Raw genomic sequence first — 14,261 nt, 5'->3', positions numbered from 1 at the left:
ATATATATATATATATATATATATATATATATATCGGAAATATGTATGTATGCATGTATATACGTACGTATGTATGTATGCATGTATGTAAGCATGTATGTGTGTATATGTGTGTGTGTAGATAGATAGATACATACATACATACATACACACGCACACGTACACACACACACATATATGTTGAGGTTTGTAATTGGAAATTAACGTAATATATGTGCGTATACGTGTGTGTATGTGTGTGCGTGTGCTTATACACACACACACACACACACACACACATATATATATATATATATATATATATATATATATATATATCCTTTGGATAAAGGCGATAACTGAAGAGGATCTGGCTCTCTTCTGTATATCTTTTCTTTTGTCCTGTTTGTTTGTGCTTAGTTGTATTTGTATTATGCGCTTTTTGAACGCACACACACACACACACATATATATATATATTAACTATTCATATATATATATATATAGAAAGAATTGGTAATAAAATGGTAACGTAAAGGAGGTACAGTCACCGGAAGTAGAAGAATCCGTGTCTTTACAACTGTTTCGGATAATCGTTAATGGATATTAAAAACAAGTACATTATGCAATGAAGACTAATATTGAATTAATATTTTAGATGTAACAACTAGCAAGGATTTTTATAGACTCTGTGCAACAAATCACAATATCTTCACCAGAAGACACGAGCAAATGGATTAGCAGAGAAAGAGAGAGGGGAGAGGGAGAGTATTGTTTATAAATACATATAATTTCAATAAAAATAGAATGATAGAAATTAGAGGAGGGGTTATTGTGATATGTATAATGATAGGGAAGGACGAGAAGAGGAAGGGTGGAGTAGGTGAGTGTGAATCAGCTGTAAGAAGCCAGCTATCGACACTAGAAGTAAACATTGGCTATTAGATTAAGAGTGATAAAGAGGCTAGGCAGGCAAGATAAAAGGAAACTCGATAGCTATAAATATTAAGAGTGAGAAAGATCAGGTTGGGTCGGCTATTTCCAAAAGAAGTGCATAAATCATAGTAGACCGGGGATGGGTAAGAAGAAAAAAGAAATTGCAAAACGCTAACAGGATAAGGATGTCAGCCGCGTCGAGTGTAAAAATCGGTTATACGAAAGGGAGAAAAGTGAGGCAGGAGAAAGGCGACGCACTAGTAACAGAGAGAGAAAATTAGAAAAACACCAGTGGAATGTGCAGACGATGAGAATATCTCTAAGTGTAGCGAAATATAACTAACGATGGTTAAGGAAGAAGTGTAATAAAGTCAAGGGCTTAAAGAAGAGAATAAAAAGACTGAACTAGTTCGGTCAGAACTTAATGATTTATACTAATAAGAAAAAAGAATGTAATAATGATGAGGACATGCGGTAATTACGTCAGAGAAGCGATTAAGGAGGAAATCTTCATTCGCACTTATTATTCCAAGGGACTCATGGCATATAAATTACAGGCACGGTATGACCAAGAGATGTAGTAAAGAATACTCTCAGCTTTGAGGTGGTGGGTATAAGTTGCCAGGGAATTAGGTTGCTCTAAGCCTCTCTTATCGCAGGGTACTCGCGATAAACTATTTGTCGCGTCAAGATCGATATTATTATTGTTAGTTTGTTGTTATTGTTATTATTATTCATATGGGGTACATGTAAGATTATTGTTGTCATAATGGTATTCTCACTACGCATGCAATTGCTATTATTACAAATGTTTATGCTACCTTCTCTAGTAGAAGTATTATCCACAGTGTTTGTGTTATTAATGCTAATAGTACACTTCACATTCTCCGTTATACTTTCTAGTTTCGTTTTTGGCTTTATTAGGAAATTTTTCTCGGAAATGCCACAAGGAGAGCTCGGTTTACTAGGGAACATGATTGTTGAAAATATCCACGTTAGTAGAGAAGGTAGACATCCTAATGGAAATAATTATGACGACACTTTAAAACAGATCTAAGGTGATTGTATTGCATATTAATATGATGTACGGATTCATAAGGTTTATGACAGGAATAATATAAACCTGAGTTTAATATTAGAGTGACTGCTAAAAAGTTAATTATTTTAATGCTATTTTCGAAAAGAGATTGAAAGGCTATAATTTTCATTAAATTTATGGAGTGCTTTCCGAGGTCATTGCATAATATAAATCGTTTTAGCAACCAGTCACCGATTATCCGAAACAACTGTAAAGATGAGATTTAATTACATTGTATCTTTTGTATACACAACATATAAATACATTCCTTACGCCGGTTATTATTTAGCCGTCTCTTCTGCTTTTCTCTCTTCGTACATGTGTTTGTGTGTGTGTGTGTGTGTGTGTGTGTGTGTGTGTGTGTGTGTGCGTGTGTGTGTGTGCGTGTGTGTGTGTGTGTGTGTGCATGTGTGTGTGTGTTTGTGTGTGTACGTATGTGTGTGTGAAGGAAAAAGTTTAGATACGCATGGATGATGACATATAAGAAGTGAAGATTTTAGAGCAATATATATATATATATATATATATATATATATATTGCGTTTGAAGCATCCAGACAAGCAGACATCCAATACATTTGGCAGGCCATGAAGGAAAGACTGAAATAACTAGTAGAGTATGAGAAGAACCAAAAGCCTATATAAACGAAACTAAGCGCCTGCTCTATCTAACAAAAAAAAAGCACAAATTTTACATTGCTTTAATATCTCCAGGGACTGCCTTAACTCTCGAAATGAAATCTTTACGAGAGGTTCACTTGCGGACAAATCCATTCTGATCACTTGGAGAGCTCAACTTCTGGATCATACACCATCTTAGAGAGCCGCTCTGCTATAAATGAAATCCTTCCACAAGAAGGATACCATCAAGTTTTTTCCCTTGCTCTTTCATTTTCTGTTTCTTATAATTCACTTTAACTTTCTAATGTTTCTAACTTTTTGAGCATAACTATATGAATATATGACCATAACTATATGAATATATGACCATGATCTACTCCCACACCTGCCTCTAGCATGAGGCTAACAGATATCCAAAATTATGTTGATTCGTATATTTAGATATACAGACAGGCTTTTTCATGAACTTGTTATCTTATACGTAGACAATATACGCACCTATCACTAATTTAAATTTGTGAAACAACTTATATAATGTTGACCTGAATACACGTCACACATCACTAATGACATAACGGGAAAGTATCTAGGACAGTAAATTCCAGAATTACGGTCCCTGAACCACACATGTTGACACGTAAGCAACATATATTTTCTCATGTCTTTTTTTCCGGATTATACTGAGGAACCATTTTTGCTTACAGACAGGTTTGTAAAATGGTTCGACTTTTAGATGCAGAAGTTTGGTAGTGTACATAAATTTCTGGCAGCTCCTGTCAGAGATGTACCTCATTCTAGGACGTCAAAATATTTGCTTGCTTCCCAGAGAAGCTGTGTCTCTGGAGCTTATGCAGGTTGTAGCAGTACCGTTGGAGAGGCTGCAGTTTCACGTTTTTCAATAAAGATGATGAACTACTTTTCTAAAATTTCCTAAGCTTCTTCATCATGCAATTCACAGCAGCAGTGGCATAATCACCAAATCAACATGACAAAAGTCATACAGTATCGTGCAGAAAAAGAGTAAAAAATTATCCTACACCTATAGCTTAACTTTGCCATGCACAACCAACTACAAATCGTCATTAAAAAAATACTGTACAATCTATAGTTGGAAATGATCTTAAAAACTATGTACTACCAGATTCAATAAGAACTGCAGCTCTTAGTTGAGCTATTAAACAATTGGAAAATCCACCAAAATGAATCACAAAACGTTTTAACAATGATCAAGCAATTGGTAACATTTAACTCAGGAGGAATAATTTTCTATGATATTTTGGTGGAACAGCTAATACATTTTTGATCAATTTAATTAGCTCGTTCGTTCACTCAAGTAGATTGCTATTGCAGTGGTCTCATCTGGATTTGCTGTAGTTCAGTTCGCATGATGTACATATTGCAAGTCTGCTAGTTCTACTATTAACGTTAGTTCCATGTGTAATACTAATAACGAACACTTGTAGGCAGAGGTTCTAAAGCAAACCAAGCTGACATTATACGGAGAGAACATAATGTTACTCAGACTTGCATTCATTTGAAGCTCTCTATTGCACCTGACAAAATCCCCAAAGTAACACTGACATCATGAATGCTGCCACAGTTTTGTTCTCTTCTGATTGTAGGTAAACTCAGGCAGTCATTCCGAATGTTATATCATCTGATGAGTTGAGAGCATGCTTTAAAGAATTTTATCCTCGAAGAAAGGAAAAAAGCTTAATCTTTCTACCGACGTGAAAGTTTCATTTAATAGCGATGTCTACATCCACATAAGCCTATCTAAAAGAAATTTAATGTTTAAGGTTCCAAATATAATTCTGGTACATAATTTAATGACTTATAATAAATGGAAAGTCGAAACTGGGGAGCGTTGTGCGCTGAAATGCCTCCGTGGTATTTAGTTCTGTCCCTTCACGTTTCTGAGTTCAAATCCCACCGAGATTGACGTTGAATATCATGTATCTTGCTTAGATAAAATAATAGATGTATCGAAGTCGATTCAGTCGACTGTAGTCCCTTTTTATTAATATATAACCTTGTATCAACGTTAAAAAAAAAGAATACAGATATTTCTTGAACGGCTTCGTTTGTTTTTTTACTCTTCACATTTTACAAAATTCAATAAATGGCTCATCAACAAACCTCAGAGAAATATATACAATGTGCATGATTTCCAGTATACCCATCATACTGTCTAAAAGCAATAATATCTAACAGCCTTGTAGCCAATTGATCAAAGTGTCACCATTTGAAGACATCGCCAAAGCACCGGTCTCCAAGTTATCATAGGACGTTAACCCAACACTGCAAGACAATAGAAATTCTCGTCATTTATACAGTACTCCTTCCCCTTGTTTCTAACTACTGTTCGGTATCTTTTCACATCGCTGTGAACTAATTAAGATGTATATAAATGACCCCTAAATAACAACAAAGTGTTGTTGATAAAATACGAACAGCTGAAATTTTACATAAGTAGAAACTCTATCGTTTTGATTGGTCACTAGGCTAATAGTGTTTAAACTTCTGCATATATCAAACAGGACCATTAAGGTGCAGAGTTATGATATAGCGATATAAACTTGATATTATGTTGTTCTGAGAACTAATCTTGTCGGAGCGAAATGAATCTGTCATCGCTTCAAATTATCAAAATATCAGTCATTCTTCAAAGTTTTTAATTTATAATCGTTGTAGTACTTAACTCTAACTTTCGACAGACCATTAGTATTGTAACGATAATAAACATTAAGTGTTAGATGCCACATACAACTCATTACAGACATTAATATATGTCAGTTATATATGCTGTTTAAGCTGTGGAGTAACACAATCGTTAGAGCCCTCGGGCAAAATGCTTTGCAGTATTTAGTTTCTACGTTCTTATTTCAAATCCCGCAGCAGTAAACTTTGCCTTTTTATTCTTCTATAGTTAGGAAAATTAAGTACAAATTAAGAATTGAGATCGACTTCATATAATATACTTTCCTTAAAAATGAGTGGACTTGTACCAATTCTAAATTTCGATTACATGCCTTCTTGGTTTTCTTATAATTCTGTTAAAGTTACGTTGTGTTGTAAGGGACAAAAATAGGGAAAAGGATATGTTCTGTCAAAATGGGAAAACATTGTGCGTGAGAGATGTCAAAATTTAAGGATGGGTCGTAAAGAATTCAGCTGAAGCCAATTAGAAATTTGTTATCTTATTTGCTTTTAATACCAATTAATTATTCTTTAACTAGAAGTCTTTCTTCTCTCACTTTTCCGTCGCGTCATATTGCAGAAGCTGTTACAAAATTTCAGTTCCTATTGATTGAGCTTATGTCAGCAGAACGTGGCGCGTATATACTAGAACATCCTGCTACCTTTGCCGAGGTCCAAAAGGAAAAGAAAGATCTGAATTCATAATTGAGATAAAGAATTACATAATGCACTCATTACTTACAGCGACAATGAGTTGAAATTTATCTAATACACTATAACCATTAGTTCACAGGCTCGCTGGTTCTTCTTTATCTGCCTCTTCTATGGGCTTCTCTGAATTTGCTTGGCTTCTCCGAATTAGCTACCTGCACAACTGCTTGCTCCACCCATGTCCTCCCTATACCCGTTTTTTCTTCTCTCGTCACCTCTGCTCTTCCATGATTCGGAATTCCTACACTAAAGTTTCCCTAATGGTTTCTTTCTTGAAAGCTTGAACCATCTGAAAGTTCACTTAGCCCACGATTTTTTTTTATTTTGTAGACGTCACGTAACAAGTGTTTAAAACTGATCATTTACCTCATCAGTTTCACTAGTCTGTAGGGCTGGTAAATTTCATGTGTAAATGTTAAAAACGAACACGTCTATTAACTGGTAAATGGGCCGATCCATAAAGGTTATCTTCATCACAGACAATAACCAGGAACATTAACAGTATGTGAACTGTCGACCTTTCCTCTAATTCTGATCAGCTTTCAGCCCAACTACTGTAACTCTGCAGGAGTTAGTTAAAGGTGATGATTTTGTACCATGTATTTATTCATCTAACTATACAGGCTCTCACTGAATTATTTTGTTTTATTTTATGTCCCTGCAATTCAATCGATGTTTAGCACCTCTGATATAATAACCTTCACCAGTAAATAAGATTATCGTTATTTTTTGGTTCTTTAACAAAGCATAAATATTAGTAACTGCCACTAATTTATAATTCACAATTACTATAATCATGCTATAATTTGTTTTCCTATGAAAACAACATAGCAATTAAATTTATATTATTTAAAATTCCGTTTTATGTTCGTTTATTTATTTATTTTGTACAGTGTTTGTTTGATTGTTCATTTTCAGATTCTAATGATTGATTGATTTTTTTTCTTCTTTTTGCCTAAATGAGAGGCCTCGCACTTCTAGGGGGAAGGCAATAAGAAGCTATGATAGGTTTGCCTTCCCCAAGAGCAATGACAGCCTACACCATATAAAGAGAAATGAAATGATTTGAACCGGGAATCGAAGATCAGAGATTCGTCTTTTGGTGAGGTTGTGGGGCAACCTGTTTACTTTACATCATTCTATAATTAAAGAAAAATACTTTTTAGTAACTGTTTATTTCTGCTAATTTTCATAGCATTTTTCTTTCAAAAAGCTCGTCATTTCTCAATTTAAGATAGATATTGTGGATAGTTATGCATTTCTCAAAGATATTAGCAATTTACGTGGAGTGAAATATATTTAAGCAGAATTCAAAACCAGGTCGCGAGCGTTGGACAAAATGCTTTGTTGTATTTTATAATGGCTCTTTAACTTATGAGTTAAAATACCACCGAGATAAACTTTTCGAGGTCGATAAAATAAAGTACCAGTCACGTGCGGGAGACGATTTCATCGACTAACTCCTTTCTCTAATTTTCTTGTCTATGTTAGAAATTATTAATATCGTACTCACAGTTCTTACAAATGCTTAATCACTGCTCACACAGCTGCTTGTGTTGATCTAATGCGTTTTGAAGTCGACATGTAGACTAAGTATTAATAACAGTAGATTCTTTTTTATATTTCACATCCGAAATGTTACTTTTACTCTATTGACATTATCTAGCTTCCGCACGAGAACTTCAGTTAGGATTCACAGTTGTTTGTATATGTACATTTTTATTTTTGCTTAAATACATCTTTCACTCTTATTTTATTCGTTTTTACCCTCGGTTTAAAGTGTAATGATCTCAAGTCTATGTCTCTGTACATGTTTGTTTATCTCTAGTTTTACGTGCATCTGTATAATGTCAGAATTTCTCTTTTTTTAAAGCTATCTTTAGCGAACTTTTACATCACTTCACCACCTCCGCTATCATCAGAGCAAAAGAAAAAAATGTTATACTATTGAAAAGTTTACGAGCATCTCCTCACATGCCACGTTTAAATCTGAATGGTCATATAACAAGGTTCTCTTTCTTCTTGAAAATTAACCACTTATTCTTCATGACTATCATCCCACTTCGACATGCTGACCAATATTAGTGACAGTAGTTCATGTAAATCGTTTTAACAGGAAATGAAGACATTCTTCATTGTGTATGAATTTTAGTTGGCGTTGAAATGGTCGAATACATAAGTTCTTTGACTTCTAGTTCTCACTTCGCTATTTCATATCCATCGCAAGCCTATTGACATGTTTCTGAAGCAAAACACTTAAAATTCTCCGCATTAATTCATCTTGTTTAAAATTGGTCTCAAATCTTCTGTAATTATTGCCTAAGATAAACTTACATTCTGTTCTGTGGTGATGGTGACGGTGATGTATATTGTATTCACCTGGTGTAGTTCATTTTGAAGCTAAATGCTCTTGGAGACATTAGATCATTTCTATTAATGTACTACAAGATATATCTCTAGATTGTATTGGTTCAAACTGTATTGCATATAAAATCTGTTGTGTATATAAAGACAGTGTTTACATTTGCCGATATACATGCGTGCGCGCGCGCATGTAAATGTATGTGTGTGCATGCATGCGTGTGTGTGTATGTTTGTGTGTGTGTATGTCTCTGTGTGTGTATGCCTGTGTGTGCGTGCGTGCATGTGTGTGCGTCTGTATTGCTGACTAAAATCTATACAGCGTAGTTTATTAGTGATTTATAAGATCATTTGTGCGTATAAGTGTGTGCCCATGTCTGAATGTGAGTGTGTTGTAAAAAAATCAGTCAGATCGTATTCTATCCAACCTAACTTAATATCAAAGAGTTTTAGAAATAAAACCACCACATTAAATAAATTTGGATTTATGATCGATATTTTCTAAAATTCGTCTGTCTTTCTTTTTAATTCCTCTATCTGGAGAGAAGCAACAACATCCATACTCTATTTCTTCCTTCCTCCCGATAGGGAGATGTAGGTACTGAAGGTCGATGTGATTAACTTTTATATTTGAATTGTTTTGATTGGTGGTAGTGAAATAGCAGCCATGTAAATAATCCAAGTGTTCTGAGTAGAAGGATTGAGCAGTTTTTAATTCGATGCATGAAAGATAAGACAAGCTAGGAAGGACGGAAAAGAGAAAATATGTACAAAGAAAAGATTTCTTTGGGGTTTATTCACCGGAATATGGACAACGTCCGTGACGTTTTCGTGTAGGAACTTCAAGATTGGTGAAGTAAATTTATGGAGAAGCCACAATTCATGAATTGCAGATATTTGAAGTAGCGTATCAAGATATCGAATTATTCTTAGATAGGGAAGCCGGTCCAAATGCTTGCTATAGGCACTAAAGGATCATGTTAAACTGGGCGATAAATCAAATTTGCAGATCAAGAATTTAGGCTGAGGGCGGTAAACAGTAACTAGAATCAAGAAAGAATAGATTGTTTCGTATCCATACAAGAGACAGACAGCAAGAACAATGATATGCCACTGGTTGCAAAACTATCAGGGTGTTTCTTTCTCTGTATTCCATAATTGTTATTGTGAATGTATTATCTCATTCATGCGGATAGTATCCTAACCCTGGTGTATGGCATATCTGTTCAGTGTAAAAACCTTATCATTTATATAAATTTGAAATATCGTATTCTGAAGAAGTAACCGCGGTCTTATGGGATGTAGTCTTGGTTATGTTATGTGAGAGATTATTAAAATTTGATGGACATAGCATAACAATGTCAATAAAGTGTATAAAAAAAAGAGATGCTTCTTAAAAGAAAAGTAAAGTTGATAACCACGATTTTTTTGTGTTTTATAGCAGAACTCTTGGTTTTTCTGTTTATTTTTAGTTTCTTCGGTTTTAATGTTTAGATTTGGAATCTTTATATTCTATATTTCCATAATTTGCTTATAATACAGTGCTATTGATTTTCCTTCAGAATTTCAATATGAATGGAACAAAATTCCACAACGGCAATACTGTAATACCTTCTAATAATTATTTATGCACTTTCATACTTACTGGAAATATGAAATATTGTGATCTTTTCATTCCAAAAGGTATTATTGGTGCAAGTGAGGAGATAAAGTTTTTCAAGCGAGCACTAAATTTGCATAAAACTTGCACCAAATTTTGTATTTGGTTGACGATTACTCTTTACATTGAAGACGGCATAAAACCTAAAATATTTGTTATACCAAAGTATATTCCATCCATTTTGACGAAATTTTAAAGTATAACCCGGGTTTCATTATATGTTTCAAACATATACTTTTGGTATACTAAATTAGTTACCTTGCCTGATGCACTGGAAGTAAAGAAAATTATTAATAGTCGATAAAGTAACGCCAATATGGGATATCAACCTCATTGTTCTGTATGTTAAGCTGTATTTTCTATGTATCTACAACTTTCTGTCTCTCAGCAGATCAGCAAGGTTAAGCTGATCTTCACGTTGGCTAACGAGCCATAAACTGGCTACGCCGATATCTATGCAGTTTTTTTTTCTTTTTCAAGAACTTGGCATATGCCCACATGAATCATTCTTCAGAATACATATATATATAGGAAACATATAAATTGTATTTCGGTATATTTAGTATTTTTACTTTTCATTCTATGTTTTACTGTAAAAAGAACCAGATTTATCTTTTACTACATAATTATCGTATACTTAGAAGTGTTGATTACTGCAAACCCGTATGTTAAAATTATTGTTTAATAAGACTGGCGAAGAAAATAACGGAAGTTATATAAATACCAAGTTAGTAATTTGTTTCAGCTTTTATTTGTTTGAAATTGTTCTTTCTTTTTTTTTAAAGGATTGAATGATAGATTCAAAAATATTTTGCATAATTCTAAATATTATATATCCACTCCCACTACTACTTCGATCCAGTTTCTCTCTCTCTCTTTCTCTCTCTCTCTCTCTCTCTCTTTCTCTCTCTCTCTCTCTCTCTCTCTCTCTCTCTCTCTCTCTCTCTCTCTCTCTCTCTCTCTCTTTCTCTCTCTCTCTCTTTCTGTCTCACGCCCGCGCGCGCGCACACACACTACCTACCTATATTAATAAGACTTCCAAAAAAGCAACATCTGCTGATGGCCTACTTTTCTACGTGACCTACAAATGGTATCCGCCTTTAGAAAATCATGTTGAAATCAATGTTGCACTTCATATTAGCACACAAACATGTAATACTCTAATAACAGTTGATTCTACATAAGGCTCAGTTACACATAAGTGACGTATGGCTCTGTCACATTGTTCATTTTCTTATAACACTGGCATTCTAAGGAAGCAGTCATGAGGCGGAGGTTCGATGTGTTAGAAATAGCAACCAAATCTCTCTTAAAACCAACCCTACCGTCTTAAAGTAGGAATTGCACACTGAATAATGTAGTCAGAAAATATGTAAAAAAAAAAAAACTGATGGTCACCGCTAATGTTTTTAAATCATTCGTTTGATTGATCATGAATTGACCTGGGAAAAAAAACAACAACAACAACAATTGGCATCCAAGATTGCATTGGGAAGTCAGCCAATTTCTGATCAATAGATCCTCACTCAATGAAAAGCATCAATTCTAGTTCATTGTTGAGCTGTCTCCATTCTCTACCATAACTACTCCGATGACAGACTGCTCTTCATAATTTTCAAATATAACCATCTGTTTCACCTACCTTTTTGTTTCTCATCTCTCAAATTGTCTATCTCTCCCTAAATCCCGCATGAAGCTTATTGTAGATTTCTTCATTTCCATGATAACTATTTTATAGAACCGAAAAAGATAATGGCCTTATTTTATTTTAAACAACAAGTAATCAACTTTGAACTTACTGATGATATTCATCAGTAAAAATAATTGTTCCGACAGATAAAGTATGTTTTGTTGTTACTGTTTTTTTTTTTTAATTTAAACCATAAATATTATAATTCGACCTAAAATTCTATCATTCATCCATTTGCAGTATGAAGTACATTTTGTTAGTTATTAATCATCATCATCAGAATTTTGAAATTAATTCATTTGAATTATTTGTTACTTACCCCCATATGTTTATGCATTTTTTTTCTCTTGCAGGTTCGTCGCTATAGTATTTTTATAACTGCTCAGAACAAATGCAGATCGTTGATTATTTAGATAGAATATGAAATACAAATTGATTGGATCCATAGTAGCTTTCACTTTTCTCTCAAATCTAAAAATGGGGCTCTAAAGATGTACCCAAATTTTATAATGTTTAATAATTATTTGAAAATGCGCCTTCTTTAGGTATTTTGATATATTCATTCAATATGTCTGATTCTGACAATAGAGTTATACTCAATGTCGGGGGCATTCGCCACGAGACATACAAAGCGACACTTAAAAAAATCCCTGCCACTCGCTTGTCACGTCTTACAGAAGCTTTAGCTAACTATGATCCTGTACTTAATGAATACTTTTTCGATAGGCATCCTGGTGTCTTCGCCCAAATCCTCAATTATTACCGTACTGGAAAACTACATTATCCAACTGACGTATGTGGACCCTTGTTTGAAGAGGAATTGGAATTTTGGGGGCTCGACTCGAATCAAGTCGAGCCCTGCTGTTGGATGACCTATACACAGCATAGAGACACACAAGACGTACTTACTATTTTAGACCGTTTAGACCTGGATACAGATAAACCTACAGAGGAGGACATAATGAAGAAATTCGGATTGGAGGACAGGTATAAGGCTGGAGATCTCAATTGTTGGCAAAGAGTTCAACCCAAGATTTGGGCTCTCTTTGACGAGCCCTATTCTTCTACACCTGCAAAGGTAAGAGTGAATCATTATTTCTCATGATTTCAATTTACTACTTAATATTCCAGTATTGCTATAAAATTAATAATCAATGTAAACAGCATTTGCCTTAAAAATCGCCTTATATTCTTGAGGATTAAATTTGATATGAAAACTGTGATAATATTCGTTAAAAAGTACTGGATAAGTTAAATACATTATTAATCATCATTTTAATCTTAAAAAAAGAAAAAAACTACGTTTATCTTTTGTCGAACATGTTTCAACAAATTTCAAATGGATTCACACATAATATCGTACTATATCTAAATTCTAAATTACGTTTTTTTTACATTTCTCGCTAACAGTTTATAGTAAAATAAAATACAATCATATTTAGCAGCGGACATTAAATATATCATTTTCCAGTAATGAATAAATTGTTAATCAGCTAAATTTAAAGATATATGTAAAACGAATAAATTCTTTATTGCAGTATATCACTTTAATAATAATTTTTTTTTTTGTCCGGTTTAAAACTCCTTACATTAAGATGGCATGTTTTATGGGATATGTTTTACAGCCTAGTAAACTTGAGGGCAGTCTTTTGTGCACTGTACATATAATATGGCAAACAAAAGGTAATAAGGTGGCCCGATTGAAAGTGAAAGAAAGTCATTACTTGTGAATGCGCGTATGTGCACAGTCAGTATAACTCTCTCTCTCTCTCTCTCTCTCTCTCTCTCTCTCTCTCTCTCTCTCTCTCTCTCTCTCTCTCTCTCTCTCTGCTCGCTCACATACCTGAATGTGTGCTCATTGTTGTAGACAAAAGTTGATTTGATAGATTTTTTCCTACATATGGTCAACTGTAAAAATGTTCAGGTTAATTATCAAAAATAAAAACGTTAAACATTACAATAATTCGACTAAATTTTATGTCTAGTGTCTTTATTTTCTATTTTTGACGATGTTTACCAATCATTCTCGATTATATGTTTGCCTTTCCTTTTGAAATAGATTCAATTTGATTCCCTTTGTCCGCCATATTATATGTACAGAGTTCGAAAGATCGACAACTTGAGAGTTATTATCACTTACATAAATACCAAACTTACTTAAACCAATATTTTTTTTTGAAATTACTTATTTTAAATGTAGCTATATGCTTAAATATCTTAGATTAATCTGTATTTTACAAGATTTCACAGTAACTGCCCAGAAAAATTCGAAACATGACGTACAATAAAAATACATTATTTGGCATTCATTTACTCTACATCGAGTAAAACATCTTTTACACACACACACACACACACACACACACACACACACACACACACACACATACACACACATACGCACACACGCACACATGTATGTACTTAGAGATTTATATGTATATATGCGTGTATGTGTGTATGTGTGCCAATAGGAAAATATATACACACAAATGTATACGTGTGTATATAAAGGCATTTATATAT

The 14,261-nt window shown here is 33.9% G+C and overlaps 1 protein-coding gene across 11 annotated transcripts in view; it reads left to right on the top strand.

The window, feature by feature from the left end:
• Window positions 1-14,261, top strand: part of LOC106873997 (potassium voltage-gated channel protein Shaw) — a 524,001-nt gene that overhangs the window by 357,836 nt on the left and 151,904 nt on the right. For all 11 annotated transcript variants that reach the window (XM_014921547.2, XM_014921546.2, XM_014921542.2 and 8 more), the window contains one exon: window positions 12,089-12,813. In XM_014921547.2, the coding sequence (XP_014777033.1) occupies window positions 12,304-12,813 (510 nt within the window). In that variant the 5' untranslated portion in view covers window positions 12,089-12,303. The remainder of the gene's footprint in view (window positions 1-12,088; window positions 12,814-14,261) is intronic.

This window comes from Octopus bimaculoides, chromosome 4 (assembly GCF_001194135.2).
Source record: "Octopus bimaculoides isolate UCB-OBI-ISO-001 chromosome 4, ASM119413v2, whole genome shotgun sequence".
In the NCBI taxonomy this organism is placed as follows: Eukaryota; Metazoa; Mollusca; class Cephalopoda; order Octopoda; family Octopodidae; genus Octopus; species Octopus bimaculoides.
Note: the sequence above shows the minus strand (reverse complement) of the source record. Positions and strands in the feature narration are given on the sequence as shown.